This window comes from Glycine soja, chromosome 9 (genome assembly GCF_004193775.1).
Source record: "Glycine soja cultivar W05 chromosome 9, ASM419377v2, whole genome shotgun sequence".
NCBI classification, from domain to species: domain Eukaryota; kingdom Viridiplantae; phylum Streptophyta; class Magnoliopsida; order Fabales; family Fabaceae; genus Glycine; species Glycine soja.
This window is the reverse complement of record NC_041010.1, coordinates 30,934,140-30,952,981: the sequence shown is the minus strand read 5'-3', so window position 1 is coordinate 30,952,981 and position 18,842 is coordinate 30,934,140. Positions and strand designations below refer to the sequence as shown.

At 34.3% G+C, this 18,842-nt stretch overlaps 2 protein-coding genes and 1 pseudogene across 2 annotated transcripts; all 3 read left to right on the top strand.

The window, feature by feature from the left end:
- Positions 1-4,034: 4,034 nt before the first annotated feature.
- On the top strand, positions 4,035-6,426 carry LOC114368340 (aconitate hydratase-like). Its single transcript, XM_028325649.1, has 3 exons — positions 4,035-4,133; positions 4,333-4,477; positions 6,290-6,426. Exons 1-3 carry the CDS (start codon positions 4,035-4,037, stop codon positions 6,424-6,426), a joined length of 381 nt encoding a protein of 126 aa, XP_028181450.1.
- A 6,328-nt stretch (positions 6,427-12,754) lies between these two features.
- LOC114425495 (heavy metal-associated isoprenylated plant protein 39-like) lies at positions 12,755-14,037 on the top strand. The gene is made up of 3 exons (XM_028392433.1): positions 12,755-12,904; positions 13,197-13,272; positions 13,412-14,037. The coding sequence occupies exons 1-3, from the start codon at positions 12,899-12,901 to the stop codon at positions 13,738-13,740; spliced, it is 411 nt and encodes a 136-aa protein (XP_028248234.1). The 5' UTR covers positions 12,755-12,898; the 3' UTR covers positions 13,741-14,037.
- A 1,753-nt stretch (positions 14,038-15,790) lies between these two features.
- Positions 15,791-17,129, top strand: LOC114425437 (annotated as a pseudogene).
- Positions 17,130-18,842: the final 1,713 nt, after the last annotated feature.

Below are 18,842 nucleotides of genomic sequence, written 5' to 3'. Positions count from 1 at the left end.
GTAAACAGTTTTGCCCGAGGTTGAGGAATGCTTCAACGTACGTCAGAGAGCTCGCGGCCATAACCTCCACCGTCAAGAAATGGAGGCAGTACCTGTTAGGTCATAAGTTCATTATAGTGACTGACCATCACAGCCTGAGAGAGCTTATGAGTCAGACGGTTCAGACGTCAGAGCAACACCGTTACTTGGCACGTTTGTTGGGTTACGATTTCACGATTCAATATCGCGCAGGTTGAGCCAATGTAGTGGCAGATGCGTTATCAAGGATTGAAGAGGAAGCACCTGCATCGTTTTCATTATTATCTATGCCTCAATTTGATTTCCTCAAAGACCTCCGCAAGGAAATGGAGTCTCACCCAGCCTTTATGGAGCTTTATCACAAGGTTCAACAAGAACCTGAGGTACACCCAGAATACACAATAGCTTCAGGATTAATTCTACACAAGGGTCGCATATGGATTCCATCAAACTCATCTTTCATTAAACTACTTCTTGAGGAATTCCATCAATCACCCATGGGGGGCCATATGGGTATTCAGAAGATCTTACATCGTCTACAAGAGAGCTTCACCTGGGACTCCATTAGAGCATATACGTGTGCTTTCATCGCCAGTTGCTTGACATGCCAATATACCAAATATGACAACAAGAAACCCGTCGGACTGTTGTGTCCTCTCCCGATACCGGTGCAACCATGGGAAGATTTATCCATGGATTTTATTGTCGGGTTACCTGCGTACAAGGGAAATACTTGCATTCTGGTGATTGTAGACAAGTTTTCGAAGGGACTACGCCTCAGTATGTTACCCACACATCATAATGCACGTACAGTGGCTGGGTTATTCATGGAGATAGTAGGAAGATTACACGGAATGTCGAGAAGCATCATCTCAGATTGTGATCCATTGTTTGTGAGCAGATTCTGGAAAGAACTCTTCTCTCTCAGTGGAACGAAGCTTCGCCTCAGTTCAGCTTACCACCCGCAATCAGACGGGTAAACAGAGGTGGCCAATCGTATTGTAGAACAGTATCTGCGAGCATTCGTTCATCGGAAACCTTCACTGTGGGGTCGTTTTTTGTTATGGGCCGAATGGTCCTATAACACTTCATGCCACTCAGCCACCGGAGTCACTCCGTTTGAGGTTACCTTTGGTAGGAAACCTCCAAGCTTTCCCCACTACATATCTGGGACAGCAAAGGTAGATGCAGTGGATGATATGCTTAGTCAGAGGGAAGCAGTATTCGAATTACTACGCCGGAAGTTGAGCAAGGCCCAAGCCCGAATGAAAGTAATGGCGGATAAGCATCGGCGTGAGGAGGAGCTGAAGGTGGGGGACTGGGTCTTAGTTAAGCTCAGACCACGACGACAAACTTCAGTCGCAGACATTGCTTATTCTAAGTTGAACAAGAGGTATTATGGGCCTTTTCGAATCACAGCACGAATGGGGAAGGTGGCATACCAGTTACAGTTGTCGGAGCAATCGCGTAATGTGTTCCACATTTCGCCCCTTAAGCCCTTTGTGACTACTGATCCACCACAGGATTCAGTTGATCTTCCCCCCAAGGCTATGGATAACGACCCAATCATCGTGCCCTTAGCCATCATCGCAGCAAAAACAATCCCTTCAGAAGAAGGCCCAAAACGCATGGTGCTAGTTCAGTGGAGGGATCTTCCACTCGAAGAAGCTTCCTGGGAGGAGTGGAAAACCTTTAAAAAGCTTCATCACCTTGAGGACAAGGTGTTCTTTCAAGGGCAAGGGAGTGTTACGAATGTTGAAGATGGGGTGCAAGTAGCAAGTGGGGTGGTAAATGAGGAACAAGGACTGCGAGTAGTAAAAGAGCAGCAGCATGGGGGAAGGCCCAAGAGGAAGACGAAGACCCCAGTGCACATGGAAGACTACGTGCAATAGGGGATAAGCATCGTGTATGGGAGCTGGTAGCATCTAACTGCTTCTGTTAGGAGGTGCAGAAGATTCGAGAAGTAGTTAGACATGTGTCGTAACTGATTCTGTTAGGTTTTAGAATTTCCTTTGAGAACATATAAAAGCTGGGGTAAAATGAATGGAGAATAATAAGAAAATAACATTTTCTCTCATCTTCTCTCTCTCGTTCTCTTGGAGGCTCTGGGTCCTCGAATTCCCAGTCACAACATACTCCAATAGTGCGTATGTGATGATGTCATGATAATACTTGGTTCCCAAAAACGTCGAGTCCTAAAATAAATATTAAAAATTAGGAGAAAATATATTTTTAATGATTTGTATGTTCGATCAAATTTGATTTTTGTAATTTCAAATCAATTAATTTATTTCTTATATTATAAAAAAATAGGTGAATTTAGTTCTTATATATTTTCTTAAGTATAAAGACTAATAAATTGATCGATATGAAACTATTAAAACCAAGTTTGATTGAAGGTATAAAGGTCAAAAATAAAAACTAAATACTGCAAGTGTGTCGTGTGTCGTGTGTTCGTGAGGAATGTATGTTTCAATGGGCTGGTATATATGCGTATAACTGCATGAACGTTGTGCTATGTGGTACCTCTTGAGGTTTCTTTGTAATCTTCCAGCAACACACATGTGTTGCTATCTATCTATATCTATATTCTATCTAATAAAAGAGAAATACTTGAAAAAATTTAAAATGTCCCTATCTAAGGTTACGACACGTGACACTTTTGTTGGGTTTTTTGTCATTTTACCCTTCATTTTTTGCACCTTTTTTTTCCTTGCTGCCCCAGCCACATGTGACTTCCTGATTGATGGATTTCTAACTTTTCATTTAATTTCACTTAATTCTCCTGTTGCCTCTCCCACATGTCTCGCTGTCCAGGCTTCTCCGGTCATGTCGATGTCCTCCCATGTTTGAAAACCCTTTTTTTTTGTATTATCATTTACCTATTCCTTCTTCAGAAGCGTGTTCTTCCTTTTCCAAAACCAAAATGAAACTTCTCTCTCTAAAAAGCGCAGTTTCAACTTTCTCTCATCGCTTCGCCGGAATCTCGTCACCTCCATCGTCGGAAAGGTGAGGCTCGGAGCTCGCGAGTCGTGACGCTGACTCGAGGTTACTACTCTGTTCCTTCTTCACTTTCCCTTTGGTCATCATTTTTCTTTCCCTTTGTTGTTATGCATGTTTGCTTCCTTACTTAAAGCAAGGTTTTAATTTTGTTTTCTATTATGCATGTTTTCTTTGTAACAGATAGTTCTTTGTTTTGTGGTTTTGCAATGTCACTTGGGAGGAAGTACCCACCATGGAATGGTTTTTTTCCTTTGTTGTTATGCATGTTTGCTTCCTTACTAATTCTTTTCCATTTGCAAGGTCATCCAGGAAGAAGCATCCAACAGGCAAGGTTTTTATTTTGTTTGTTGTTATGCATGTTTCCTTCTTAACTGAGTGTCCACTTTGTTTGCTTTCTATAACACTTATCTATTTACATTAACTCATATTTATTCATGTTTGCTTCCTTACTGATCAAGGTTTTTATTTTGTTTGCTATCACAAAAAATTATTTAACTCCCATTTAGAGTTCGCAAAAAAGGTCTCAGGAGATTAAAAAGGTACTTCCTTGACTTGGTTCCATTGTCTGTTGCTTAAAAGAGCAGTCCAATATTTTACTTTCCTTTTTGACTTTGTAACTTTCAATCTTCATGGGTACTTGAGATTCAACATTTTTACCCCAAAAAGTTTCAATTTTTTAGAACAAGCGCATAAAATAGACTAAAACAGATTCAAGGGTACTTGAGATTCAACATTTTTACCCCTTAAAGTTTTTTATTTGTTTACATTAAACCGAATGATATGTTGTACCAAAATCAATCTGAATCGTTATATTCTTTTTTTTTATATAAGATGTTGTCTCTATTTAGTTTTATGGTGAATACTAATTTTGCTGATGTAGAATAATTTTAATTTTACATGCAATGAAAAAAAAAATTCATCACTTCATTCAAATTTGTTTAATGAATAAAGTTTTGTGATTTTAATTTTGCAGGTTAATTTAGAATACCTTGTTAGAGTTGTGTTCAACACAAATGGTGGGAACTGATTCATACACAACTATGATTGATGGCCTGGGTGTTGTTGGATGGGGAGTTGATGGAATAGAAGCAGAAGCTTCAATGCTTAGCCAGGTAAAACTAACATGCTAATTTGTTATAGAACCCTCTAAGTTACTTTTAAAATTAGAGAATGAAATTAATTTATTCTCTGAGTATCTCTGAATTTCTTTTAATAGTATGCACGTTGTTTATAACAATGTACAGACCTGTGTGGTTTTGACCATTGGAGGAGTTATTGTAAGAAATATTTATTTATCTCATATTTTTGCAGCCCATGAGCATGGTCCTACCAGGTGTTGTTGGGTTCAAATTATTAGGCAAACTACGAGATGGTGTCACAGCTACTGACTTAGTGTTGATTGTTACACAAATGCTAAGAAAGCATGGGATTGTTGGCAAGTTTGTACACTTTTATGGTAAATATATTGCAGAAAATAAATTATTGCTTTATTTTTTTTCCTACTCTCTCTTAGTTTGTGTTGTTTATTTGTTTTCTTTAACTATTATTATTGTTGTTGTTGTTATGTATTCTGGATGTCGGGAGTGAACATTGAGATTTTTGTTTGAGGTTCCTGGTGTGTGTAGGTGGTGATAACAAAGAAAACCATTTTCCTTTTAGGAAGTATTAACGGTCATGCGGTTACACTATTGGTGAAATGGGTTGCAAGTTATGTGTTTGGTGAGATGCCTAAATGAAGTTTTGGTTTTTAATCTTGAAAGTCCATGTGTGTCTTGATTTTGGGATACCTCCTTATTTATGATTTCTGAATTATCTATTGCAATGCAAGAATGAGTTTATTTGATTTTAGAGTATGCACCCAAAGGTGATGTTTACAAGGAATTGCAAAAATGCAAATATTTCATCTAAAAGGCATGTAAGTGTGTAACTATTATAAGTATATATCATACAACAACATTCCTTCTTTTCCTCTACCCATATGTTGTTGTTTGTGGCTTACAAAATTCCATAGTGACTGGCAAATTAATGTTTCTTTTGTGATTGAGGCAGTATGTTGCATCATTGGCCCGACCCCTTATATATTGCCATGGAAAGCATGTAATCCATAGGGATTTCTTATTAACAAAAAAAGTTTATACTGAGATCTACTTATTACCAAAAAAAATAGTTTATGATTTCTTATTTTTGAATTACTTTCTTCATGAAAGGTCCCAATGTGCAGTGAAGCTAAGTTGGCATTTTTCATATTTTTGTGGTACCCTAAAACTAAGGTATAAAATGACTTGCTATGTTAGAAAATCTGATATCATTTTCTTATTTGCTTCTCTTCAATATGATAGTGAACTCTAAAATTTGTGTTAGGGAACAACATATGTGTGTGACTCCTTCAGACCAGGCGATTTTGATGCAAATTCAAATAGAGATATTATTATTGAAACTCAGCATGGACAATTACAAAGGATCCATGAATTACATCCTAGCTATCTAGCTCTACAATACCGTCTCCTGTTTCCTTACGGGGAAGATGGCAAGATAATCAATTTTGGTTCGGGTGCATGAAAAATGTTTGGGAGTTGGGACACAATAGGACAAGAGAGGTACCATAGCAGATTTGGGACACAAATGTGACTAACTTATATTTTTTGCCTCAATTGAAAGTAGCAGATTTCTCATTTAGTTTTTAAGCTAGTATACCCAAATACTTCAGGTATATTCCAAGGTACTTCTAATATCCTTGGATACATTGATATTCTACTCCTACACTATATTTAGTGAACATATACTATGTCTTCTATAAAATGTGTTATCTATTGGCTTTACTATGTCTTCTATAATAAATCTTTGCTTCTCTTCATTTTTAGGTCTTACCTTTCAAATAGGTTTTTTTTATATACAAACTTTCTATGTTAATTCCTATAATAGCAATTACTAGATTTGGATATAATTATCGTTGCCCTTCTATTTGACCAGCTAATTCCAATCTGTGTGAACTCATATATAGATTGTATTAATCGATCTGAATCTGAATTACCCTATGACAAAGGTTGTTTTGGAAATGTTGGCTTAGGAGAAAAATATGATGACATGCAAGTGTTTTACTACTTTGTTAAGTCAGAAAACAATCCTATATTAGTTAGCAATTCTTTCAAGTCAATTATTGTCAAAGGATTTATTTCTTTCAAGAGCTGAGTCCAAGACCATTTCTGAGATTAACTACATTTCTGAGCCAAACCTATTATTTATGTTTCCTCTTTGATTTGTGCAATAGAAAGTCCAATCCAAAGTAGTGGCAACCAAACTCTATTAACTCTAATCAATCTTTGCCCCTGGGACCGTGAATCTACTGAGTACATTGGACAATCAGCTGATGGAGTCAATAGGTTGGGAATAGCAATTCCTAACTGAATTATCATGCAATGTTTTTTAATCTTTTAATAATATTTATTAGTTTGCTATCCAATCTAACTACATATATTAATTATTAAATCTTTTTCCTTTGCGCAGGGATGGTGATGTTGATTTAAATGTTTATCCTCTATTCTGCATTTTTTCTGAAAAAATACTTAATATAAGACCAGCTTTTTAAAAGCATTCATGATATAATAATTCACTATATTTTATTATTACTTTGACATTTCGCAGTGCAACTTATAAAAAGAGTTAAAACATTCCACATGCAAAAAAAAAACCCTTAAGCTGCTAGCACAGCCATGTACCTTGGCAATCATTCAAATGTCCCTACAAGATTAACTTTTCAGAAACAACAATTAAGATTGCACAATTGCCAAGCAACTCAATCTACAGTTAGTTACAACTTCGGGAAGATGCAACAATTTAATGCCTACAATCTTCTGCTTCAACTTCCTTCAACACACCAAAGGAGAGCATATCTTGCAAATTTCATTTTAGTTCTTTTGCAGAGAAACCATCAGCTTTGGCCATCCCGAAAATGAGCATAACATCGTCAACAACGACAAGTAGGGTAAGCCACCTAAATAGCTTTCATTTACTTAGCTTTTGTTTTCAATTAACTACATCTCTTCATACCAAATCTTATTTTCATTCAAACACTTCTACGCCTTCCTGCGTTATTGCAGATAAGTAATCCAATTATCAGGCGACCCTTCATCCTATAATTTAGCGTCGCCTTCCACAACGATAGAGTAATATTAAACTGCTCTTTTACTCACATTGTATCTTTGGCTCATTCTTCTCATATAATATATAACACCTAACTTTAACACATTTTTCAAGTAGGATTATATACAAATATCGGTCTTCTACCATGAACAGTGGGCACCACACTACCCAGACTTTGCCCACTTTAGCTATGACAGAGCCATCTACGAAGTACGAATAAGACATGACTGAGGGAAATTTTCCTTTGCTGATGGCCTCAAAACCTTCAGAAAATACTTAGGGATCTACGAGTCCACCACCATCAATTTTTTGGCCTGTGAACAAAAATGGATATTCGACCTCCACTTCACTCCTCCACTAGATCAACAATCATGCGGCAGACCCCTACTAACATCTAGAATGCATGTCTGGACTCTTGAACTCACCCAAGGCCTGCTTGGTACCCCTGATCCATTGGTAACTGACATTAGCTACATTTAGGTTATTATCCAAAAATTTTCCAGACATTAATTTCAGTTCAATTTTATGTGCAGAGACTTCCACATATTGCAGCAATACATCTTCCTTCATGTGGTTTCCATATGACGGTTTTAAGAAGGCTCGGCCCTCCATTGCAATGGACTGTCGTCACACTTGACGTTGGAGTTGGTGACAAGTACGTTGTCCAACCATGGTACCAATTTCTTGCAGACGGTGATTTCAATCATGGAGACGAGCTCTCATTCTACTACTGGCCTCACAACAAAATTTGGGAAATTGTTATTAGAAGAAAAAGAAATTGGGGCGACAACAATAGTGACTGAATTTTAATTTGTATTTTCAGGGTTTTAAAACAATGTTTTGTTAATTTAGATATTGAAAAATTATTTTAGTTTAAATATTCAGCCTTTTAGTTTCGCTAATTTTGTTCTTTTCACCATTATTTAGTTATTAATATTCAATTTTTTTATGCTTCAACACTGAATTGCATTTTGGAACACCAATTCACGAGCTACCCGAGATGATACTCTGCACAGTACACATAATAATAATAATAATAATAATAACAACAACAACAACAACAACAACAACAAAAATAAAATTAAATAGAATTCTAATCCAATTTCCTGCAACAAACTATCTAACAAAAGAGATGTACTTGTTGTGCCCATACCTGAAATGCTTTATTATTATTATTGGAGCCTCCAAAAATATGTTGTTATTTATACTATTTATATCATACTGCAATTTTACATTTTAAATCATAAAATTTATTGTTGTTGCAGGAAGTTGGATTAGGATTTTATTTAATTTTGTTGTTGTTGTTGTTCTTGTTGTTGTTGTTGTTGTTGTTGTTATTATTATTATTATTATTATTATTATTATTATTATTATTATTATTATTATTATTATGTATACTCTAGCTGAAGACCTTTTTTTTTGTTGCAATGCCGGGAGTGAACATTGAGATTTTTCTTTGAGGTTCCTGGTGTGTCATTCTCCAATTGGCGGATTTTAATTCCCCATTTAATTTCACTAAATAATCTGGCTCAAATCCTGAATCTTCTCTTCCTCATTTTATCTCTTTTTCTTCCTTATTATTCTCTCTCTCTCTTCGTCAATCTTTTCTTTCTCCAGTTTTCATCCATCTTCTATTTTCGTTATTTTGATATTGTAATTGTGTTTTCGTTATTTTGATATTGTAATTCTGTTTTCGTAAATAAATAGGCACGATTGTTGTTCCCGACAAGTGTGTTGCATCTTCGGCAGGCACAATGGAGCAAGAGAATCACAATATCAAAGGAGTGAGTTTGCTTTGAAAATCGGAATGTGCTGTGCGTGTTGGATTTTTTGTTTTTGATAGAGTTCTCTTCTCATCTTCATTCTATTTTTTGCGATTTTGATTACGATTCTTTTTCTTTTTTTGGTGTGCTTTTTTGTGGTTTGATTTTTGGGATAGGTTGCAGTAACAACAGTGGTGTTGAAGGTGACGACACTTTGCCTATGCAAGGGTTGCAACAGTAGGACTCACAGGGCGGTGTTGAAGAATAAAGTTCCAAAGTGCATCCTTTTTTAAGGAACCCAAAGCCTACATGATAATAATAATAATAATAATAATAATAATAATAATAATAATAATAATCCCATGACCCTACCATTTTTCCAAATAATGAAAAGAATTAGGACTGGTGATCGACAAGTGAGATTTTCTATGGTAAAATACCTCGTCACTTTAGTTGGAGAAGGCACCTCAGCCTCAACTCATCACCTTCCCTTTGTGTTCTTTAGTATTTTACATTAAACATCGGATTTGTGTCATGAGAGAATAACTGGATAAGTAATTATAAATACACGTGTGATATTAATATTGAAATACATTTAAGAAAAAAAAATTAACCTTTCTTTAAGGAAGATACTATAAGAAAAAATGACATAATATAGGATCTCATATATACTTTTTTTAGGCAATGTAACGACCCGTCCATACACACAAGCTCCTCGAACCCTCTAATTGGCGGGTTTCAACTCCCCATTTAATTCCACTTAATACTCAGAACTGTCTTCTATTTCCTGCGTTTTCTTTGTTACTCTCTCTCCCTCAATCTTCTCTTTCTCCATCTTTCTCTTCTTGAATCTTCTCCTCTTTTCCTTTTATTCTTTTTGTTTCGTCCTTCATGCAGGCGATTACTAGCGATTTCGACTTCATGCAGGCAAGTTGCAGCCTACAATTCAAACTGAGTACGAGTTTTTACCGCAACACACTCACCTTCAGGTATTACCTTCTTTCTTTTTCTTTTTCTTTCATTGCAACTTACGCAGGGTTTTGAAACCCTCAACATGAAGAGAGAGGAAAATCTAAGGCTGCGACACGTGGGACTTTTTTTGGTTTTTTGGTCATTTTATCCCTCCCTTTTTTTGCACTGTTTTGTTTTGTTGTCACCGCCAAGTGTCGCATTGCATATCAAGTTTCAAACATATGTCACTCCCTGATTGGCGGATTTCAACTCCCCATTTAATTTCACTTAATAATCGGAAGTGTCCTCTCTCTCCCTGTTTCTTCGCTACGTTTATTATTATTGTTGTTGTTGTTGTTGTTATTATTATTATGTATGCTCTAGCTGAAAGTCCTTTTTTATGTTGTAATGCCAAGAATGAACATTGATATTTTTCTTTGGGATTCCTTGTGTGTGTAGATGGTAATAACAAATAAAACCATTTTCCTTTTAGGAAGCATTAACTTTCATGCGGTTACATTGGTGAAATTCATGCAAGTACCAGTTTTCCTATACAGTAATCCCTTTGTTTACCAGTTTACCTATGCAGTAATGCTCTATATTACATAAATTTTTTACCATCTTTATTTTTCTTTTCATTTTAACTGTAAATCCAGTTTGACATGTGGCACATTTGTTGGTTTTTTTGTCATTTTGGCCTTTGCTTAATTTGCTAACGCGTGGTAGAGTTGTTGACATGTGGCAGCGACAAAGTGAGATCTTTCCTCTCTCTTCATCTCTATAGGAGGGTTCTAGAAATGTTTTTGCATTTTCTGTTCTCGATATGACTCTCTTCTCATCTTCATTCTATTTTTTACAATTTTGGTTAGGGTTTGACGATGGGTTAGGTAGCCATGGTTTATCTTGCCATCGTTCCTGTAGGATATAGCTGTGCCTCCACCACCACATTTACCTCTTTTCCTCTCGGATTCGAATTTCTCTTTCTCCATCGCAACACACTCACCTTCTGGTATTTCCTTCTTCCTTTTTGCATTTCTCTTTCTCCACTGCAACACACTCACCTTCAGGTATTTCCTTCTACCTTTTTCTTTTTCTTTCACTGCTCTGTTTCTGGGTAAGTTTCCTTTGTTTACCAGTTTACCTATACAGTAATCCTCTATATTACTCTATTTTTTTACTATACCTTTCTTTTCATTCATTCATCGAAAATCAATTGGGGAACGACCCATGCGTATACACGGGTTACCGACTAGTTATCAATAAAGCTTTATTTTCCTATAATAATAAGAAAAAGAGAAATAAAAAACATAAATGAAGATTATAAAGATCAAAACCAAAATTAATTTTATTTTGTAGGAATAAAAGATAACGATTTTGAATTTTACAAAAATTAAAATCCATACGCGTTACAAATACTAAAAATAGTAGCATTTAATCCTTTATTATCTCATAAAGTTATCTTACTATTCGTAGTCGCAAAGTTAGAGGCACTTCAACGTTCTCCGGACTACATTGATCGGGTCAAGGGTCTGAAAATACAACCGGAGTAGCCAATAACGCGGTTTTGGAGCGTGGACTTGAGAAAGAATAAAGAAGCTATAATGAAGCGACAAAGAAACATCGGAAAAAAGAATCTAGAGGTTAGTTGGTTTTAGTTATGTTTAAGAATTGAATTCTAGAATATTTATAATAAATATTTCTTAATTTGATAACTTTTTTTAAAAAAATTAATTTATATAAATTTAAGGCAAATCTTAATTACTATCGTCAAGATATTGGTTAAAAAACTATTAAAAAAAAAGAAAAAAATATATTAAAATATATAAAATTATATTATTTGTGATTTTTTTACATTTTTCAATGATTTTAATAATAATTTTTTAATTTCTTAATCATTGTCTTGAATACACTAGTTACTTAGATCCTAAATTTAATACCATATTAATAACTTAATATATTCTTTATTGTTAAATTTCTTCATTTACAAATAAAGAAATTGTCGCTCTTTTCGTTTTTTCCTTCTTTGAATTCTATTTTCAAACATACTTTTGAGTCTCAATCCCTCTCACGGGAAGAAAAGTCCTTTTAATTAAAAATTAGTGGTCATGGGCTGAATTGAACTATTAATCTAGAAACTCCAAACAAAACAAATCGTTTGGTGTAGAAGAGGCGTGAAGTGTCAAAATGCTCTTACTAAGGCTTCATTTGTCAACTAGTTGGTGTTTTACATGTATTTTAAAAAAAAAATTTAGGTAATTTTTTTTAAAATAAAAATATTGAAAACGCGTCAATCAATTAACACTAAGTTTTTTCAGCTCAATTAATGGGTCAATTTTGAACCTAAAATATGTTACTGAATTAAATACACTGAAAGGTAAAATTTTATTGCTGATAATAATTTTATTTAATTCAAATAGAATTGGCTCTTTTAAATTATAGTATATGTGGTCTTTCCCTTGTCTTTATATTTATCTATATAATTTAGTTACAATTTAAAAGGTATAAATAATAATTATATATCTAAAAATTTAAAAGAAAAGTAAATAAGAATCAAAATAGAAATGATGCACATCATTTAAAAAAATAACAAAAATAAAAAATAAATTATTCTTAAAAGAATATATTTCAGTTTAATATAGAGATAATTTACAAAAGATGTGACCCATAAAATTGATACTATGGATTTGGCATATAGAGAGCTTCAAAGAAATTCAGGAGTCGTGATTTGCTAGGATACATCATTCTCAAAGCTATCCCTGATATAATGGCATTTGGGGTCTAACATGGCTGTACAATGCTGACTAAGTGACCCAAGCAAAGACTTAATATTGGCATTGACTTCAGTTGACTTCAGTTGACTTCGTCTTTATTGTAGCATCTATTGTGTTAGTATATAAGTACCGTGTGCTTCAAGTTCTACTAACAGTTCAATTAGAACAATCTCTTAACCCTATCTCAAATTCATTCAGATTCTTCCTTCCCCTTTTTGATTTTTCTTAGAAAACTCCCAACTTCGAATCAATATGAAGGTAAGACTTTGTACCCTCTTTCAAGTTTTGTCTCCTTAAGAACCATATAAATCTATTTATAAATTTTTTTGAGATTTGCTCTGCTTCCAAGCTTGAATTATACTTTTTTCTAGTTAAGTACAATTTGATGAAATTTGAGATCAAGTTTTAGTGTTCAAATTACAACCTTGCTTGCTTTCAACCTTTTTATTCTTTTTCCTTTTACCGTTCAAGGAATCAAGTTTTGAAACTTTCATGCTTAGAAATGATTATTACTATAGATCCTAAAAGTTCAATAATATTTGTCCGACAGAAAGTGGTGCTAAAGGTGGAACTCCATGATGACAAAATCAAGAAAAAGGCCATGAAGGCAGTATCTGGTATTTCAGGTATGGAATCTCAGCATCCAATAATCTTTGTCAATTGTCATGTTAATTATATACATCTTTTTTTATGCTTAGCTAATTATTCAAGGTTAAAAAACCAAATGGTACACAAAATTGAATGTTTTTGGGGTGATTTTTTCAGGGGTAGAGTCAGTCTCAGTGGACATGAAGGACCAGAAAATGACTATAATTGGGGATGTTGATCCTGTAACAGTAGTTGGAAAGTTTACAAAATTCAGTCTTGGCAAGCTTAGAAAATTCTGTCATGTTGAGATACTTTCAGTTGGACCAGCCAAAGAGGAACCAAAGAAAGAGGAGAAGAAGCCAGAAGCCAAGAAAGATCCAAAGGAGGAATATGCTGAACTTCTGAAGGTAGTTGAAGCCAATTATTATCAGACTAGACATCTGCAATACCCTTATTACTATAGCAGAACTGTGGAAGAGAATCCAACTGGCTGTGTTATTTGCTAAGTATTGGAGTTTGATGGATAATAAATGAGATCAAGGAAAGAAGATGGTGGCTGGAGTTGAGAAAGATTTGTTTCTGTTTTTGGAATTTCCTTTTTTCCTTTTCTTTGTTAAGTTTTGGCCTTTCTTCTTGTTTTAGTACACAAAAGAAAAAAAAAAAAAAAAAGAGCAGTCTAAAGCAGAGAAATATAATGTGTACATTATTTTGTGGTGTAATACAATCAATTTATTCAAATTTCTGGCAGTGTTACTTTAGAATCGAGAACTGAGAAATGGGTTGTATTAAATTCAGGTGTTCAATTCTTAGTCTGTGGTTGGTATTGTTCCATTTAAGAATTAGACATGGCAAGGAGGCACCAGGGGCCAAAAAAGTTCATAAGACAATAAAGATTTTTGAAGAAAGGGCAAAAGAAATAAAATTAAAAATTACTAAAGGGAGGGTGGCATAATTGCATAAGCATTGCTGAGAATGGAATATGCTAATAGATAGACTGACTGTATTCTTTGTTGTTTGGTTCATTAATCTGAATATAATAAAACATTTTTAATCTGAAAAACCGGCGCAGATGACCAACAAAGAGAATTCACAATTTCACAGTTTAATACAATCCAATAACAAAAACAGTGTACATGGTTCCTCAGAAAAAAAAAATGAAAACCAAGATACAATACAACCTGTCACAATAGTTCTTGACAATGGCAACTTAATTCCTCATTTAACACCGCTTAAGGTTCAATTCTAAGCTGATTAGGATGACAATAAATCTTGACTAAGATGATTATGATAACACAGATTTTAGTGGTGGGAAAAATTTGGGACCTTAACGTACGTTTTAGTGATATATTTGTTGGTTAAAAGCGACATATATATATAACTGCTGCGGGGCCTTCAAGCTACGAGACAACGTCATTGATGCTGTTAATTAATGCACTTTTCTTATTTCTATTTAATGATGTATGTATACGCCTAGGAAAAACTGACTATAATTAATTAGTGTAGTAGACTGGTAGGTTAGAACAGCATATATCTTTCCTTTACACAAGAATTTAGACCTTAGTGGAGTACTTTAGAAGCCGGATAATATGTCTAGACAAGTAATAACAGTATATTTTTAGATACATTTTTTTATAGCTTTAACATATTTTTCCTAACATTTATTATTATATATTAGTTAAAATTTGTTAAAAGTATATATAATTAGCTAGGAGGGGAGAGACTCATTAAACTAAAAGAACATTTTGATATTTTCATTGAAAGTTGTGCTACAAAAAGAACTGATTATTAATTAGATTAAGGTGCAAACCAAATAGATAAGTGAGTGAAGCCGCTAAAGAAGCTCTCGATGACTCATAGCAAAAATAACTTTGATGTGGTACTTAGCCAATCCTCTCACTTATAGATTAATCTTTTGGGTTGAACTTTTCTGATCTGCTTAAGTCCTAACAATAATGAAAATAATAATGTTATCGAGCTACAACTAGTTAGACTACTCTAAAATTAGAGAAAACTACCATTAAAAGAGTTATTGAGAATATAAAAGATAAATATTGATATTTTTATTGATGTCTTACACACTGCAGAACCCTAAATAAAATAACCTAACTAAATGGAGGACAAGCCTACAATTATTATCATTTATTGTTTAGGAAATTAAAAATAAAAACTAAAAAAATTAATGAAATAATATCTTAATTAAGTTCATTAATTCGATATAATCTTTTAACCGCTTAAGTTTAACACATGTTTCAGCCTCCTTAGACGACCCATCCTAATCAACATCTTGGCAGTATAAAATATCTTGTTTGTTTCTCTTTATTTATCTCACCAATATACCGGGCCCGTTTGGATGTGGCCCAAAAGATCTTTTATGATCTTATCTACTGAAAAAAGATCTTTTTTATTTTTTAAGAGTATTTGGTTATTATTTGTTTTTAACTTTTACAAAAGCAAAAGCTCTCAGCAGATCTTCTTCTCAAGCTTAGATTTCTAGCTTCTCAAATCTCCTTTTCGGGAATCTGATCCCAAAATAAGACTTGGACAATAATGTCCTCAAGAAAATTTCAAAATGACAAGCATACCCTCCTCATTTTTCTGAACCCTAAAATTTTCTCTCGTTCCTGAGAACTTGCCGTGCTGTGCCTTCCTCGGAATTTTTCTCCCATGCTTCCGATCTCCTTCGTCATCTCTTCCGATCATCCTTCGTCATTTTTTCTTCTTCCTTTGTTAGCATCACAGGTTCTTCATTAATTTCTTTTTCTTCTCAATATTGTTATGGATTAGGGTTATGCTTTTGTTTGTTTCATTAAGCTTGTGAAATTTCTCTCAATCAAGTTCTTGTGAAAAGAAAAAAAGTAGAATGGTTATGCATTTTTGTTTTTATTTTGCTTCATCTCTGTATATCATCACAACTTCAGAGGCTTGGTTCTAGGATTCAACTTCCAAAGGCTTACTTACTCTAATATATCTCTGATTCAAGTTGTTTTGTGAGTTTTCCTGTTTTAGTCTGAGGCTTTGAGCTTTGTTTGATAGATATGCCAAAGGCAAATTGCAGTTTCTAATTTGTTGAAACTACAAAGATTGAGTTTAGAACTAATAGAAGAGTTACCATGTGTATCAAACTAGCATTAGAATTGGTTATGGGTGTTTGTTTTTTACGTTCTTAGTTCTTATACAATACTAGAAACTAGAAAGAAGTGATTGGAATTTCAACTACCATTGTTGGTTTAGAGGGCAGAGGCTCCATTGAGTTAAAAGTAAGAAAGCAATTAAAGGCCTTTGAAGTGAATTCGGATAAATGGTTTCTTCTATATATACCCTTATGTGTGTTCTTCATTCCACAATAGCTCTTACTTGTGGAGCTTTGATGATATTCTACTCCAAAGAGATCTCTGTGCTTGGCCACAGATCCGAGACTGCAAGCAAGCTTCAAGGGACAACATCCCATGATCAGCTTCTGATTGACACCTCTGATTCCTTCTCTGGCTTGTTGTTGTTCACAATAGGATTCCTTCTCTTGATGGTTGCTTTTGTTAAGGACATAGACTTTCAGAGTTTCTTTGCCTAAGGGTGTGTGATGCTTCACATTTCCATTGCAGTGTGGAGATTCTTCTTTGAGAGGAAGCTTGGGGATCTTGCACATGAATGGCCTAGGCATGCTATTGGGGACATAGCATTGGCAATTTCATGGGTCTTTTTTCTTGTGTACACATGGAGAGAGAAATATGATTAGCTAATTTATTTTATAATTTTGTAAGTTTTTTGTGCTTGTGGTTGTAGAAACAACATGGCCCAAATTGGCCTTGTGAATGCTCAGATTCTTGACATAAATGGAGAACCATTATATGAGTTCTGTTCTTCTTCAAAGAGAGAATGAAAGAGGTTGTTGAGTCAACTTTCTGGTTCTTCTTCAGTTCCTTTTCTTTCTCTCTTATCAATTCATTGGATTGCTTGCATACTATCCCACTTAAACCCATTTCGAATCGATTTGGATTCTTAATGCTAGGCGTGTGTGTCTCATTATTAGCATTTGCTATGCTTCCATTTATCCAACTGTTACTTACATTGGTGCCAAGCAAAATTTTCTGATTGGTATATTCGGGGGCATTGGACACCCTCTCTCAATGGATTTTTTTGTTTTCTGAAGGAGCGGGAGAGGTGGTAAGGTCTTATTGTTAAGTTGTTTGTTGTGTAGCATGGTTCAACTAAATTAGATTTTCAATTAAAAGAATTATATTATACCGGCTTACACTATTACAAGCAGATATAAGCTCTGTAGTTGAATTTTTTATCATCATTCGGCTTATGTATATTGCTTACATTCTTAGGGTTGAAGCTAATGTTGCTCTGCATATTTGGTTTCAATTATGCTTCCTTTTATTTTCTTAGCTATTTTGAATCATTTGTGCAGTCACTACAATTTGGAATTTCATTGTTTCGGTTGTCTTGTTATGAACCTTTCTTGTATTCAAATTGTTTGGCTAAATGATCTAATTCCAGCCATATATTGTATTGTTTAGGATCTCATCTCAAATTGTTATGGTATCCTGAGTTTCTTTATCCAATTTTTAAGCTAGGTTGTTTAAGTGGGAACCATAATTATCTTTATCCAATTTTTACAGGTACATGTATAAGAATATATTAAGGAGATTGGTGGGCTTAATAACCTTTATGGACCAATTAGAGTATCCAATTACCCTGTCTTTTATATATATATATATATATATATATATATATATATATATATATATATATATAAGTCTTAGGATTTATGCATATCCATCTTTAAGCACACCCTTATATACGTGACCATATCCACCTTCACCTAATAAGTTATCCTTTGAAAAATCATTTGTTGCATTTTTATGTCAGAGTAGCTGAACTTCATTGACTCCTTGATAGACAACTCAGTTCTTGTCCCACAGCCAGTACAAAGAAGTGGTGCATCTGAATGTTTTGGCAAAGCCACTTTGGTTTTGCTTTTGGTCAATATGAGAAGTAATGAGCCTACATTCTCCTTTGATGTTCAATCCTGCATGACAGTTAAAACTCTTATTTATTAGAAAGAACTAACTTAAATACAGGATTGCCTTACAATTTTTTCAAAATGCACCAATGAAGTATTTGAGTTAGTCTCTAGTATATACAAAAGAAGCACATAAAGGAAAAGGCATTTTGTGAATGAGAAGTGTGCCCAATTGCTTGTTTCAAATCGACACTACATTCCCTATGATTCTGTTAAAAGACCAAACATAGTCTATCCGACTAATATTTATACTTCAGACTATTGGAAAGTGTTTGGATCATTGTGTCCAATTAGCTATTATGAAACAAAAGCAGCTCTTAACCAACTTTACAGGAAATCAGAAACTGCCGAGACATTTAATATTATGACAGCCAGAAAAATCTCAATTCTGAACTGATACTTCTATTTTTCTTCCAATTTAAGGGGTATGAGATGGAATGAGATGCAATTGATTTATTATTTATCATTCTAACATTTCTCAGCAATAGAATGGAATCTATATTACATTCTATCATAGAACATCCAAACAATGGTATGGTACTTTTATTTCATTCCATGTCATATCACTCCATGCCACTGCAT

Bases quoted from the DNA above. Each gene is read 5' to 3' on its own strand.
- LOC114368340 (XM_028325649.1), top strand. From the start codon at position 4,035: ATGGTGGGAACTGATTCATACACAACTATGATTGATGGCCTGGGTGTT. The intron at 4,134-4,332 runs GTAAAACTAACA...ATATTTTTGCAG, and splicing joins AAGCTTCAATGCTTAGCCAG to CCCATGAGCATGGTCCTACC. The intron at 4,478-6,289 runs GTAAATATATTG...TTTGTGCAATAG, and splicing joins CAAGTTTGTACACTTTTATG to AAAGTCCAATCCAAAGTAGT.
- LOC114425495 (XM_028392433.1), top strand. The intron at 13,273-13,411 runs GTATGGAATCTC...TGATTTTTTCAG, and splicing joins GGCAGTATCTGGTATTTCAG to GGGTAGAGTCAGTCTCAGTG.